Genomic DNA, 16,115 nt, shown 5'->3' with positions numbered 1-16,115 from the left:
TTTTCTGATTACTGGTAATGGCAAAGGTTAGCACAGTTTAGTACTAAACAGGCAATAATTATATAGATTCATGTAATATGTACAGCCTTGTATCTAAAACATTTTCAAGGCTGAGCATAGGCTTTTAAGGTTAAACCCAGAAGCATATAAAGTTTTATGCCCCTTATTGCCATTTTAGATTTTTACAAGAGTTCGACACACAGCTGCAACTTTGACTTTTATACTGCATACAGGTATATGATTCATATCTTTACAGTCAAGCTCCCCTACTCAAACCCAGCAGCCCTTGCATTCCCTCCAGGCTTCGGCTCAGTCTCTTCTATAAGCCTGAGGCATCTTCCCCAGGGGAGAGGCTGGTTTCCCCCACCCCTGCTGGCACAGGCTAGCTCTGCTCCCCCATTTCCCCAGCACACAGCCTCTTACAAGCCTAACCTCAAGCACAGTCCAGCTCTTTGCTTCTTAGGGGTACACACCAGCTTTGCTCTTGAAGATGCTTCTTCCTACCCGCCACCGAGGTGCACCTGGGGAAGGAAACTCCAGCCTGAGAGATTTTCAGTAGACCCCAGGACAGACACGCATAAGCAGAAAAGGTAGAGAGAGCACTAACATCCCACAGGAGGGAGAAAGGAAGGCAAATCCCTCCCGCTTCCCACACCACACACCCACTCACACAGGGTGCAGCAAGCTGCAGGCTGCCTCCTCAGCATCACTCTCCACTGCCGCCTCTTCCCCAATGTCGGGCAGGCAGAGGAGCAGGGCCTTGGCAGTCACCCTGCCCGGGGCCGGGCAGGGGCTGGGGGGTGCAGGCCGGTGCTGCTTGGCAAGGATGGGGCCCAGCTCCAGCACTTCCGCCTTCATGGCAGCAGGCCTGCCGGTGTCCCCCGGCCTCTGGAGCAAGAAGCCACTGGGCTGCACAGCCCAGCGTTGCTAGGCTAAACAAACACAGCAGCAGCAGGGCCGACAGCCGAGACAGGGGCACGCACCGTGCAAGCGAACAGCCCTCACACCACCACAAGCCTGCACAGCTCACAGCAATACAGCAGCCTGCGTCAGTAACAAGTAGAGCCCATACATGAAGGGAAAAAAACCCCAATGTTTTCTCTTTAATTAAATTGCTATCTAATATCAATGGGCAGAAACCAGGGCCATCTGCCAGGATTGCAGGCCCCCTCCTTTACCACCCTTTCTGCAGCGCGCCCATGTGTGCTGCATGGAAAGAGGTCAACAGAAACACACACTGGTAGACAGCAGCTACCTGCTGCTTTTCACATCCTGTCACACAACCAATGACAGAGGAAAGTGTGGTTGGAAGTAGGGTATCAGCCCATATGCAAAGACACTACCAACTCCACCAGGGGCAGTTTGGGGAGCAACACAGAGCTGGTCCTGGTTAAAGGCCTTCCTCCGCTTTGCTATAAACACCAGCAGCAGAGCCACAAGTCAGGAAGCACCCCTACACCTAGGCCTATGGAGTTGGGGCAAACACTGAAATAGTCTTGCTGGGGACTTGCAAGCTGTCCCCATACAGCTGCCCATCCAGGTGGAGAGAAGCATAGACACCACCAGCAGCAGCATGGGGACACTAACAGCGAGTGTCATGGCAAGCAATGTGCCAGCTTACAATTAAGCCATTAGTTCACTATCAACTCATACCACCAAAGCAGCTGCTGGTAGATGGCAACTGAGGGTAAAGCAGGTAATTTTCTCTCTGCCTCTTCCTAGTACTTCAAGGAATGCAACTGAGCCCTATAATGGGGCCCTCACTATACCCAAGCACAGGATCGAGATGTGAAAAATAGAATCTTCTTGGTCTTTCTTCCTCACAAACTGAAATATTTTGCTCACATTAAACCTTATGGGAAAGGTCCACATAAACCTACTGGCAACACAATCCGAATTTATTCCTCATCCTTCCATTTTTGGCCTAGCCTAGCATTAACATATTTCTATTAAAGCCTTGACTAAGCCACAGTGAAATTAACAATACAATTAAGCACTTCAGTATGCAGTATATTTCAGCTGCATGCCCCTGATTTGGGAGCTTGCAGCCCCCAAAGATTAGCAAACCTGCTTGAAGATCTGAAATATAAACAATTATGAATGTCACTAATTCATCCCATCACCCAGCTACCACAGAAACAGTCAGATTCTACCTTCAATCTACAGATTCAAGCATTTTACCTCGCTTAAGTCCTTTTAAATATTCTGCTTTCAATATGGAAGATTCTTCTTAGTCTTAGATATCTTTGATATCAAGTCTGGTATTATTTTTGATTTGGTATCCAGTTCCTTAGCAAGTTATCATCACTGTCTGACGGCCCCCTGCTGTAAAGAAACTAGCCAGCTTAGGTACTGTTAACCCTGAAAGCACTTTCAACTCTTCACTAGCATAAGTAGTCCTATTTATTTCCTCAATAATAAAAGGTCAGACATGTACAGCAGGACAAAGTAAATAACTTACAGATAAAAGGGGAAAATCTATGAAAATTGTCAAGTATATTGATTGTTTTAATATTGTCGCTGTGCTTAATTGCTTCTGTTTTCATTTTTAACATTAATCTAATTTTCTCATTGCAACTCTTCAGAACATCCTGTGTTATAACTGATTTTAAACTGAACATAAGTCTTGAAATAACTGTTTAAAATACAAGCTTTTATCATTCAAAATGATTGTTACTCAAGTACTTCTGGTTTATATTCTTAGTTATATTACAAAACTAAGTACCCACATTTACTCAGTGCTCTGAGACCTATTTTGAGGCTTTTTTGTGTCCAAATTCTTCAAAGACCTTGTTACTACAGTCATTTGTCAGAGTTTAAGGACAGAACAGACCATGAGATCATTTAAGTCTAACCTCTTGCATCCCATTACATTTCACACTGGCATTTCTCCATGCATTCTCTACTTGTATTGAACAAGACAAAAACATATGTGAATTGCCAACATTTTCTAGATAATTTGAGATGGAATGAAAAATTTTGCTATTCGTCATTATAGTTCAGATTCAGAAATATTGAGAACCCCTTTCATGTTAGTCATTAAAAGAAAGAAAAGAACAAGTAATTGACATGGTGCATACCTGGCACCCCACCCTTACAGTCATGCATCCTCAACTTTCATGGCCTAAGCATGAAGAGAGAATTTGTCACTTAGCCTGGAAAGGTCAGAAAGACAAGATGAAAGCATCATAATGGGGATAATCCTATTACTGTAACTAAGAAATCATCATCTACCACTTCATCTGTAAACAAAGATTTTGTTCTCACTTCAGGATTTCCTGAGCACCTGAATGCAGCATATGCCTCCTGTCATTTGTTCTTAATCATACAACAAAAAACCTATTAAAATTCAGTGTTTTTCACCTATACATATTTATAATCAACTTTTTAATGATTTATTTGTTAAGTATTGATCTGAAATCTATTTTCTAAATCAGAATTCTTAGAGTAATAGTGGTATTGAAATGGATGAGGGAAATGCTAGCAAAAAAGAAAAACAGGAATATCTATGCCTTTACTCAGTTTATAGAGGCATACCAGCTAGGCCTTCGCCATGTTTGGTGTTGATTTCAAGTTCCACTTAAAGGCCTGCATGTAAGTTCTATGCACATAGAATTAAGACATCTCTCAGTATAAACAGCCTTCTACTAGATTTCTGAATTTCAGTAGGAAAGAGGAAAATTTTTCTTTAAATCAAAGATGACTTAATCAGTTGACTAGTCTGAAAACCTGTTTTTCAAGGTGACAAGTCCTAACCTCATTGAGAAGGCTTAAATAATCTTCCACTGCATGTTCTGAACAGTCTGCTCACAAGGCCAAGTTTCTTTGTTACTTCATTTCCTTAAAAGTAAGGTTTTTAAAAAATCACTGTGAAACTCAGCTACATTCTTGGCTTCACCTATAGAAGTAATGTTATTTACTGTTTCACATGGAAAGTTTTCCAATCTGTTTCACTGAATCTCCCCTTATCTTGTGAAAGTGAATAGGATCCATTCTACCTTCTCCACAGCATTTAGTATTTTATTATTGCATTCTTTTACGTGTTTCTTTAGAGTAGAAAGTCCATATCTTCTGTGTATTACTTCAGATGAACACTTTTCCTAAGACTTCATTCTCACTGCTTCTCAGAATTAATTCTGCTCTCACATTTTTAATACAGACTAAGATGACTATCAATCATGGTGCATTTTAATATGTCACTTGAGTGCAGTGAATCAAAATATCAGCAAGAACATGAATCTGGACAGGTAAAAATCAAGCTAGTGATTACATATTTCTCTAGTACAAGAAATTGTCTTCCTTTTTTCCTCTGAAGGCTTGTTTCCTAATTATGGAAAATAGGCAACAAAATGTCTTTGTAATTCAAATGCACATTTTCAAAATTCAGTGCACTTTACTATTAGATTTAAGTGCCATCATTAATTGCTGATGAAACGCATTGACTCTTTCTTTCTGAGCTGGCCAATTCAAGATGCAGCGAGATCTGAACATTCCTCTTCTCAAGCAAAGTGCATGATTCAACTTGTAGTCTGGGATATCATGAAGAAAGATCAATACAATGGAGTCCCGACTTTGTTCAATAGCTTGCTGAACAGCATGATACACCTTAAACCTGAAGTAAAAATAGGACAAAACGCATGTTTTATTTCATGGGAAAAAGTGGCAAATAGTTTTTTCAACAGTCACACAGCTCATACAACACATTGCAAAAAATCAGGCCCTAGATTCAAATACAGGTTTTAATGACTGTTGTGTGATATAAAAATTGTTCCCATTTAACAAATTACCTTTTAACTAAAGAAAAAAAAAACCATCCTCTAAAAATAGCCAGTCTACTGTCTCAATATAGGCTTGTTTAACATAGTTCTTTTCCAGCTGGCTAAATAAAGGAGCAATGAAAAGACTTGAAGACAAGAAAATCAGATGCTCATGACCTCATCAACCATTGTTCTGCTTGAGATATCTCATTTTACAGAAGGAAATCTCTAGAAGCGATGAGAATTTGACTTTCTGAAAAAAGCTGACAGAGAATCAAATTCCCACCAGTGTACCTATGCAGCAATTAACTTCATTAAGTTTGGAATTATTTCAAAATCATGATGTAGCAGAGCAGAATTTGCATTTTTTGCTTTGACTTACCTAGCAAAAATAATTTGTTAAAAAAGTTTATTTCCTTATATACAAATGTTATATCCTACTCACTTCTTGCACCAGGGATCCTTTAAGAGATGTTCAGTCACAACAAAAATAATCTTCCTGCTCCTTTTTATACTATTAATTGTGGCTTCGAATTCAGATATGCCTGCTTCAAAGTCCCGTTCTTCTAAACAAAACCTAATTTGAAACTGGTTATTTTCTTCCAGAGGGATGAAGTTCTCAGACACCCAATCCTTGTCCCTTCTTGCATGAATAATGTAGGCATCATAATCAAACTCTTCCTGCCGTCTGTCAATTTCTTTAAAACCAAGTACTCGATTTACTGAAATATTCCAGTAGAAAGTTATCCTCCAACCTTCAAAATGGGCAAGAAGAACAATAAAGATGAGTAGCATCACAACAGTAGTAGTGATCACAAACAGTAATTTAAACGGAGCACTATCTTTGCAGGCTGAACTATCGAAATGCAACACCAGACTACCATGATACTTAGGTGGAGTGTTGCAAATGTACTGGGACTGCAGTCCAGGTATATGCGCTTGGGTCACATTAAGCCAACCAGCAAACCAAGCAATACTTTCACAGGTGCAATCAAATGGATTGGAATCCATCTCTAGTTTTCTCAAGCTCTTAAAAGCTGGGCCAAATACTTTTTCTTCAACAGAGGTTATTAGATTTTTCTGAAGGTTCAATGAATTCAGAGAGACTTGGTCATCAAATAAAGCTGCTGGAAGCAAATTCAAATTATTTGATCCTAAATCCAAATCATTTAGTTGAAACAGACCCTTGAAAACCTGAACCGGAATCTCATCAAACCCATTCGATTTTAAATTAAGAACACGTAATTTGGGAAGATCTTTTAAAAAAAGAACAGGGCCACCTGGATTTGCATGTTTCCAAAGTCGAGCTAAATTATTGTGCTGCAAATCCAGAATATCAAGTTTGTGAAGTCCATCAAACAAGTCATCTTTTATGTTTGCTATGTTGTTATTGCTGATGTCCAAGACTGTCAGATTTTGTAGAGGGTGAAAAGGCGAAGGAGAAAGTGCCAGATTACTGCAACCTACCTTCCTCAGCATTAGTTTTCTAAGGCTTGGAACAAAAGCGAACGACTCACTTCGCAAAATCAAGTTTTTGTTATAGGAAAGGTAAATATCTTGTATACTATTGAGACCTTTAAATTCATGACCTGTGAGCTCTTGGCTAATTTCATTGAGGCCAAGATCAAGAATTTTCAGGTGTCCCAAGCAGGAAAACGCCCCGTTTTCTATTGTAGAGATTCTAGTTTTTGTGAGGTTGAGAACCTGCAAACTGGAATTAGCAAGTGATGAAAATGTTTTATTCGTTATTCTTTGTAAGTTTATGTTGCAATTACAGAGACTCAGGTATTTCAGGTTGTTCAGGCCTGTGAACATATTAGCAGTAATTCCTGGAAAGTTGTTATTGTCCATTATAAGGTACCTCAGGTGGTATAGCCAACGAAAGGAAAAATCTTCAATTTTCCCAGAAAGGGAATTTTTCAGATTCAGATATTTCACACTGGACAATCCATAAAGTGAATGAGAAGACACAGTAATCTTATTATCAGCCAGGTTTAAGTACTCTAAATTAGAAAGCCACTGAAAGGAGTCATCTTCTATCCCGGAGAGAGAATTTTTAGAAAGGTTTAAAACTGTAAGATTTGTTCCTTGCAGTCCCTGGAAAGTTAACTTGCCAACATATGAAAGCTTCACATGGCTCAGGGAAAGGTTCTGAATTGCTGTGTTTGATAATTCTGTACAAAGTTTCTTTGTGTGATTTTCACCAAGTTCAACATTGTTCAGTATGAGGCCATACAGATTTCCAATCGCACGCAAACATCCTAGATGAAACTGAAAAGAAAAAGAAAGAATAACTTGTAGCTAAACAAGGGGATGACATAAGAAAGTTGCTCCATAACAGCCAAAATTTGGAAAGGTTTTCACATGAGATTTTCAAGCAGAAAAGTTTAGGATTTTTCCCACACACAAGTTTAGCTAAACACTTTTTGGAGTGTATATTTATGTAATAACGGTTCTAAAATTTGTAATATGACTGTCTTGAGTAGTGCACAGTATAATAAGATAGAAAGTTGCTTAGTGAGATGAAAATTATAATTTTGTATCCAACTATTGGGAACCCTGGCACTAGAAGTACCTTTGAAATGGAGGTAATCTCTCTGGGCTTTCTTTTTTTGCTATCTGCCAGGGATGCCAATTTACTAGAAAGACAGATATACTGTAAAAAAGGTATTTAGGCTACTCAGCCAAGAAGCCTGTGTACACAAACTACATTCATGAAGCAAGATACTACACACTTCCACAATGTAAGTCACAAGCCTCCATCATAGTGCTCACCCCTCATTTTGATTTCTGACAATAGCTGAATGATTACATACTTGATTTGCCAGAGTGTTTCAAGTGCATAGGTCTACCTTTCAAATAGCAGTACTGTAAATTTAGAGCTAGCATAAAGTAGCATTGCTAAAGCCAGGCCCATCCACTTATCCATAGCATGCCGATATGTGATGGTGAACCAGATGAGGGATTCAACAAGCTACTCAAGCCAAAAAATCTGGAGAGTTTCTTCTCCAGGGTGATCCAGCGCATAACCTCATTAAAGCTCATACCAACAAAAGGGAGGAATGAACAAACAGCCAGGGACAAGGGGATAGTGCAGATTGTCTCAGCAGTGCCACTTTAAAATAATCTTGCAACTACAGTGTAAGTGTTGTTTGCAGATCAACCAGCTGGAAAAAAAACAAGCAAGCAAATTCAATAATTGTATTTACATGTATTTACATGAAATGTATTTACATTTCAACCAGTTTAGAGCTCCGTAGCACTTTTAACATCACTCTTCAAAGAATCACATTTTAATGCTGCCAGGGTCAGAGTGTGGGTATAGAAAAAACTAACAAGCAGTAAGGTAGATGACAGACATCACACACTTTTTAAAAAACAGCCAGTATACTTTTTGCAATGCTTATTTCTGTAGAATACCCCACAGGCCTAAGGAAGTTTCTCTAATAACAAAGTGAGGATCCAGATTATTTAACTAGCTTTGCATAACACTTGTACCACAGGAAAATAAAATTCAAGGATGTTGCCAGCCTTTTTGATTAGAAATAATTTATCTGCTGTTCACATTGAGCACATACAAAAATTCCCTGCACAGAATATACCCAATTAAGGTCCACAGAGCTACTGACTCTGGCTCTTAAGACAACTGTTTTAAATGGAACCAGCTCTTAATGATTCCAGTGAGAGAAAAAATATTTCTGTGTATTACTACTGAAGATTGGGGTAATGCTGAATCAGTCATAGGGTATATTTAAACAGGAGTGCACAGGTAAACGCACTATAAAATTTATTCCACCTGCGCACTTTCTGAAGGATATAACATGGATTTTATGACAATAGAATGATCTTTGACCTCAGTGGACTCAAAATATAACAAAAATATAAGCCGTACCATCATATAGGATAAGAATAGTTCCATTTTACATTTATACCAGTTAAATTTCTGCTGAAGTACTTCCTACCTCTTTCAGTGGGTTTGATGACAAATCAAGTCTATTCAAGGAAGTGCTTCTAAGAAAACTGAAGTCTTCCTTTTTCAGCTCACTGATGTTATTGTTAGACAATACAAGCTCATGAAGACTCTTCAGCTGTTCTTCTGATCCTAAATTTGCTGACTTCAAATTATTATGAGATAGATCCAAAGTGATCAAGTTCTGGGGAGATGAAGGAAAGAGAAGAGTATAAAAGATCTAACAGCTTTTTATATAATACAAAAACATACTGAAATATTGCATTAGCCTATGACTAAAAATTAGTCATATAGCTACAATTAAAATAAATTTGTAATAGGAAAGAATGGTAGTCTGCCATATGTTACTGCTGATAAGCACAAAGGAATTAATACCAGTTATAAGCCTGGTAGCACATCTGAAGCCTTCCCAGCTCATGCAGGAAGAAGCTTTGTGTCTTCCATATCTCCAACTTTCACTGATGTCACAGTCTTAACCTGCTAAAATACCCAGTGCAAACCAAAGAAAGTGCTTTATCTATAATTCCTTCATTTAATGAAAGCCCTCCTGCTTCAGGTAGAGCAATAAAAGCAAAAGTCCACAGCTGGCTGCAGTTACTACAGTATTAAACCTGGCATTTCACCTTCTCTGCTGTGGTCTCCTCCCATGAACAGAAGCGAGAAAGGCAAATATAACACAAGCAGCAGCCTGCAAAGACCACTGTTGTTCATATTAGTGCTCTGGCCTACGCCCAGGTGCTCAGACTGCTCCCTGCACCCACAGGCAAGGAGCTGCTGCCACAAAGGCACCTCCACAGAACATACCTTTGAGGCCAGGCTTGGGGCACCTCATCATAACAAGGCAAAGTGAGGGAGAACAGAATTTCAGCTCTGCTCCCAGCACTGAAGCTGGCCAGCTGTACTTGTTTGTACTTAGTCAAGTCAGCATTCCCATGCTATAAGGAAGTATATTTTACATAATGGATAACTGGTATATTAAGTTTAACAGAAACATTCAGACTTGTCCAAAACAACAAGCACAATGACTAGAACACAGCATAACACCTAGCATCGGCTAGGTGCTAGGCATTATCTCTATTTTTTGTCCTTTAGGCCCTTCTTTTGCATGGTTCCCTGCTCAGTGCAAAGGCAATGGAATAGCCTTTTCCCGACTCTTGTTTTGGTCCACCAGCCTTAGATAAGCTACAGAGAGGGATATTTAACCACATCTAAAGTAACAGGAAATACAAAGGTAGCTAAAAGCATTCTGCTCTTCCTCAGTCCCAGAAGTCTTGGGCACCGGCCTTCACAGTTAATATATTAACATCTTGACCTTGAGAATTTAGGCTAGCTAGCTACCATTTTCTGGCCCCATACAACTCCGATTCTACATCATCCATTTCTGCCTATACCAAAGTCTGCTTGTTGCTATTCTTTCAGCACAATTCCTGTACGGAGAGGGACCTCAGTGGGATGTGATACAGTAAATGCCCCATTTGTACTTTATTTACACAAAAAAAACATTTCTAAAGCTTACCTTCAGGGTTTTGAAAGGATCATTTTTTATTTGTATTATGTTATATCCTAGATCGAGATCTGTCAGGTTGGTGCAGGAAGCAAAGACTCTGTCAGAAAGCTCATGCAACTGATTATGTTCTAACTTCAAAATCTGCAACAGAGGTACATTCTGGCACAATTCTGGTTGCAGCTTAGAGATGCTGTTATACCCTGCATTCAAGTAAACCAGCTGGTTGTACCTGGTGAGATTTGCAGGAGATAGCATTTTTATCTGATTATGAGAAATGTCCAAGCCCATTATATTGTTTGGGAGATCAGAAGGAATTTGATTCAGCTTTAGGTGACTGCAGTCAGCCATTTTATTTCTGATCTCACATGGCTTTCCAGCTGATGCACACAGCAAGCACGCAGACACCAGTCTGAAAGATAAGCTGCTCCAACAAAAAACAGCACTTCTCATAGCTTTATCTGCAAAAGTAAAATGAACACAGTACAAGTTACAATCATTTTATCACAACTTATATCTTGAACTGAAGGCTAAGCAAGGCCAGCTCAAAAAATCATGTAATCAAGTCCTAGTCATTCATATTAAAAAAATTTCCATTATTTTTCCTTATAAAGTAGCATTAACTTCTGCTGAAAAAAGGCAAGTCTAAATCTCTAAATTAAGATTTGTCTTGAAAAACATGAGGACTATTGTCTCTTCAAAGTTCAAAAAGCTAATTATTAAAAACTTTTAATATCCATAATCAATACAAACTTACTAGAATTTTCCCTTTTCTGATTAATTTTTACTTTAACCTTCCAAAAATATGACAAATTATATATGGGCCCTTTATGTTAATCACATACACTCTGACCTTAACTACACTTACAATTTCACACAATAAGAATGCCTAATGCCACTGTTTTATATGACAATTCTCATCAGTTTGTTTTACAAGTCAGCCACAAAAATTTCTAACCATCCTTCCATATTATTCTAGTTTTTTGCTTAACTTTAACTACATATTGAGAGAGGAAGTAGCAGGCTATAAAAGGATATGTGAGAAAGTTTAAAGCAAATAAAATAAATGCATATATTGTTAGAATCAGAAAAAGAAAGGTAGAAGAGCCAAGGTGTAGAGATAAGTAGCCTGTTTGGTCCATACATTTAATGCATTTATCCAGATGCTTCCAGCAAAACTTTTAATATGATACATCCCACCCCAATATGCCTTATTTCTGTAAGGATTTCAGATATTCTCACCTTCAATGGCTCAGCTTGTTTAGGCATTACACTTCTGATGAATCGGAATTTTTTCTTATTTTATTCAGTTTCCATTTAGTATCCATAAGGCTTAAAATTCACCCTACTAGCTGTAATACAGCTTTACTGGATAAATAGTCTCTACATATCTGCTCTTCAACAAATTTGGAACCTATCTGCCAACTTCAGTTTAACAGAGTTAAGTCTCAGTATGATAGGCTCCCAAGTAGAGAAGACTATAATGTCCCACCACAGAACAGCTGTAGAGAGGATTTTAAGCTTACCAGACTCAGGGGAATCCACAACAGCTTCTCAAAAGTCTAACCCCAAGACAACAAGCTTCCTCTGTTTTGCAGCTTACCTTTTCCTCACTTAGAACCTGTGTTTAATTAACACAATTTAGCCTTGAGCACATAAGATCACTGCTCAAGCCCCATACTCAGTGACAATGAAATAAGAAATTAAACCAACTGTATGGAAAAAAAATTCTGAGCTGATGTTTTACAGAGGTGCCATGCAGTTCCAGTTCCACAACAAAACACTCCAAGGAACTGACATTAAAATTTGCAGCCAAATAGGGCTTTAGCAGATGAGACCCTGGTGCCGTTTGGCTCCACAAGGGATCAGCCACTTCGGAGAGCACACATTAGGGCTGCTCCAGCAAGCCAAAGCCACACTATCATAGCCAGGGAGGACCCCACCAGTGCCTCTTCTTGGAAGGGGCCTAGCCATCTAGGGAGAGGCATTGGTAAAAATCCAGTGGGAGGCAAGAGACAAGCAAGGGAAAGAAGGACCTAAAATATTACAAAGGGGTCCACAAAGGAGAAACTAAAATAAGTATGAATGAAACCCCATTTCTCTGCCAGGCACTGCACACAGGCCAGCCTCCTCTCACCTGCTGCTGGCAAGCATGGAAGGGCAGAGGGGAGCAACAGCTGAAACCAGCCTGCCCTTCCTGCAGGCACTCTGACCTGCTACAGCTGTTGCTGAACACAGCAGCTTTATCCCTGGGTCAGAGGAAGCTAAAGGACCATCTCTTTTTCCTCATCCCTCTGCATCCCAGCTGCTAGAAGAGCTGCAGAGGAAACCAAAGTGGGAGCTTCTCTGTAACAAAGGCTTCATTACCTCAGACCTCTTTTGAGGGTCTTTTGTTTTAGGGAAATCAGGTAGCTGCCAGGCTCATCTAAGTTTGAAAGGAGCTAGAATGTAATATAGAGAAGTATAAACCCAGCTCTTCAGTTGACCCCGTTTCTCTGGTCTCTGGCCAGTGATGCCAGAAGGGTTGACTTTCTGCTGGGCCATCTTGGCTTCAGGAAGTCTGGAGACAACTTTAGCTTTTTTAATGCTTTGGAAGTGAAGAAAGCACACCATTTATCTGACTCAAAGGGCAAGGTTGCAGAGTATTTAATGGATAAAAAAGGAATTACAGTTCCTAAAGTTACGAGCACAGATTTTAGGAAGCAGGAAACACAGCAGAGGAGCTATAAGCCTCCAACAACTCCCAGGGTGACATTCCCACTTAATCAATACTACTTTTGTAACAAAAAATACCTCCTGCCAGCTGGGGATACTGTATCTGAGCACAAGCTCCAAAGCACACACTCATTAAGCAAACAGCAACAGGATCGACTTTGCTAATTGGCAGCATGCAAACTGAGAGAAATCCAAGGTACAAAAAACACCCGAACTCCCAGGTAGTATTTTGGCTTTGTCCCTCCGATTTCCACATTTATTACAAAAAAGTGAGGAATGGTATTCACTTACCACTGAGGACTTCTTCAGTGCTTGCGCATCCAGGCGCTGCACAAGTTTTAGCTCAAGAAAACCAGCAGGGTAAAGGCTATACGGAGCCGGAAGAAGAAATGAAAGTGAAACTGGGGAAGGGTGGCCCCGCCGTACGGGATCTGCAACGCAGGGCCGGCTCCTGGCAGCCAGCCGGGGCGCGCCCCCGCCCGCGGGTGAGCGGTGGCACACGCTGCTCCCCCCGGACATCCCGACAGCCCCCCTCCAGCCGAAGTCAGCCAAGTGTTAAACGCAGTCCTGATCTGAAAGGTTTCAAAGGTGCCAAGGGTGCAGATCATCCCAGGAACAAAGTTGGGCATGCACCTATTTTTGCTGAAAAGAAACTGATTTAAGCACACAGATGTTTCACAGATGAACAGCACGATGCACACCTAGTAACAAAATTACAATTTATTCCTAGCTACATTCCAGTGTCACTGAAAATCCTTAAGAACATAAATCCCGAAATCAAATATTTTGATTGACAGATTACATTTGACATAGAAATACTACTCTTAATCTGGAAGCACAAAGCACCAATAGGTTCCTACAAAACCACATTAAGTATCCCCTTTTTTAAAGGGAATTTATTCATGTAGGAGAGTAACATGAAAATAAGATAATCAAATATTTTCTATTGTATTAAAAACAAGAACTTAAGATCATTAGAAGTACAGCTGCTCCATGTGTGCCCTTCCGACACTGAATTTATATTTCCCTGCTTTCCTAGGGACCTCACCTATCAGTTTGCTGAAGGGGACTCCCCGAGTACATGCTTCTTTATGTGACAAGAGGTCCTATCACTTTGGCTGTACTGACATTGGTGCACCTCTGCATCACTAGAAGCTGCACGGGGTTCACATTCATTCCCATTTCACAGCTAAACTTTGCTTTTCCCTTTTAGCTTGCTAGGGAAAAGGGAATTTCTGCTCCATGCTGCCCTGTGTGTCCCTGCACCAGATGAGATCCTGTTTGATCATCTTAAGTACAGCCACTCGACATCACACTTCAAATTACTGAGAAATTTACTTTGATGTTTTGCAACTCTGCTGCTCTGGAACAGAACAGATTGCATTGATAAAGAAACAGTAATTTTAGCCTTTGCAGAGCATTAGCACAGCAATACTCTCCCTAACACCACTGTTTGGCAAGACAATCTGCTCTTTGATCTCATCTCACACTAAGTTTACTCCCTTCTTAATCCTCTCTTCCCTATACACACTCAAGTTTTGCATGATGACAGAAAGGGAACTAAGTTTGTTCCCTCTTAATCCTCTCTTCCCTATACACACAAATTTTGCACGATGACAGAAAGGGAACTACTAAGAAGCTGGAGCTCTTTTAGACACAAAGGAGAAACATCTGATGCTCACGAAGCGGCCAGTTCTATCAGCAATACCTCCCATAGCTATAGCCTTAGGTCAGCACCAGTGCTCAGGGAAACAGCAAGACAAAGCTGCCCAAAAGCACCATTCTTTCAAGAAGCACTTGCACTGGGGCTAGGAATGTTTTTTTCCTCACAGAAAACTCCAAACAAAGCTGTTGCAGAAGTTTTGCAGCACGATTTACAAGAATCAGCAGATACAACTGTGCAAGGTACACCACAGGGCATACACAACCACTGTGGGTTCAGCAGGTATATTTGAAACAAAGAAAAAAGTTGACACAATGGCATGAAATCACACCAGGCAGTCTCAAGTTTCTGTAACTCCACTGTCTATCGTAGCTTTTTTAAACCACGTTTATGTTTTCAAGTGCTGAAAAGGACATGGTGATTAAATCTAACTCAGAAAAGGAAAAAAAGTCAAGCTCTGTCCAGGGAATAATTAAGGAAAAAAGCAGAGCAAAACCAGGCAATGCTCGATAAGTTGGCTGAGGAATGCAGCTGGAGACAATTGCTTCTGTATGACAACAAAAGGCAGTCAGGCAAAATTTTGGTGTTTTAGCCATTTCACATACATCTGTTACAGTACCAGCTGCTTTACAGACCTAGTTTAAGCTTATCTGGGCTATAACCACAGAAGAGTGGGGACCTAAGTGCAGTATCTCACAGGACACAGAGCAAATATGCCACCAAAACTTAGCCTAGGAGAAAAAGCAAGGAGAGTCTGAACTTGGTCCGACCCTGCAAATACTTCATACAACTGTATTAGTTCAAAGCAGCACATTTTTCACATAAATTACAGCAGACTGTAAGACAAAACCACAGAACACATGCAGATACTACCCACAATTATATGTAACAGCCATCTGGATGCTTTGTACATTGCAGTGGGATTTATTTGCCCCATGCAGCAATGAACAGGTTCACTCAAGCAGCATTTAAAGAGGTCCGAAAGTGAGCCAAATTGCCAGGAGAAAGCAAGCAGGAAAGAGCAAAGAGCTGAACAGGTAAGATCTGATGCAAGTCTTGACAAAGGATCTTGTGCATCTTTGAGGAAAAGAGGGAAGTCTAGCATACAAAACAAGCTTATATTTACCTCTCGAGACAGGGGAATAAATGCTTCTCCTGTTGTGCTCACATTAATTTAGCTGAGTAGACCAGTGCTGTTCAGGAATCAGTCAGGTAAGGTGACTTCCACCTGCAGTGATTCCCATGAGGCTGGTCACTAATGGCTAATTTGGCAGTGGCAGGTAAACTGTAGAAGTGAATCATTACTACATCAACTTTATGCAGCTGCAAGAGAAGGAAGCACAGCTGAGGAACAACATTAGACCAATAATAAGTCAGACATTTATTAGTGTTCTCCTTACATTCTGGGTGCTATCTTGCTAAAGGTTTCAAAGTTGGGAAAAAATTATGTTTCCATATATCTATCCTTTACTAGCTGGAAACATCCGGGCAGATGCTGAAAACTCA

General features: G+C 40.1%; 1 protein-coding gene across 5 annotated transcripts; it reads right to left on the bottom strand.

Moving 5' to 3' along the window:
* Nucleotides 1-2,386: 2,386 nt before the first annotated feature.
* Nucleotides 2,387-15,870, bottom strand: TLR3 (toll like receptor 3). Of its 5 annotated transcripts, none has more exons than XM_009676700.2 (6): nucleotides 15,736-15,870; nucleotides 13,238-13,313; nucleotides 10,244-10,692; nucleotides 8,720-8,911; nucleotides 5,203-7,028; nucleotides 2,387-4,612 (listed from the first exon to the last, which is right to left on the bottom strand). In XM_009676700.2, exons 3-6 carry the CDS (start codon nucleotides 10,682-10,684, stop codon nucleotides 4,384-4,386), a joined length of 2,688 nt encoding a protein of 895 aa, XP_009674995.1. In that variant the 5' UTR covers nucleotides 10,685-10,692; nucleotides 13,238-13,313; nucleotides 15,736-15,870; the 3' UTR covers nucleotides 2,387-4,383. The 5 variants fall into 5 exon arrangements, with proteins under 5 accessions (XP_009674995.1, XP_068798791.1, XP_009674997.1 ...); XM_068942690.1 differs by lacking the exon at nucleotides 15,736-15,870 and having other exon boundaries at nucleotides 2,388-4,612; nucleotides 5,203-5,512; nucleotides 6,872-7,028; nucleotides 13,238-13,375; XM_009676702.2 differs by lacking the exon at nucleotides 13,238-13,313 and having other exon boundaries at nucleotides 2,394-4,612; nucleotides 15,736-15,869.
* Nucleotides 15,871-16,115: the final 245 nt, after the last annotated feature.

The sequence above is a fragment of the Struthio camelus genome, chromosome 4 (genome assembly GCF_040807025.1).
Source record: "Struthio camelus isolate bStrCam1 chromosome 4, bStrCam1.hap1, whole genome shotgun sequence".
Lineage (NCBI taxonomy): Eukaryota > Metazoa > Chordata > Aves > Struthioniformes > Struthionidae > Struthio > Struthio camelus.
This window is presented reverse-complemented; position numbering and strand designations above follow the sequence as displayed.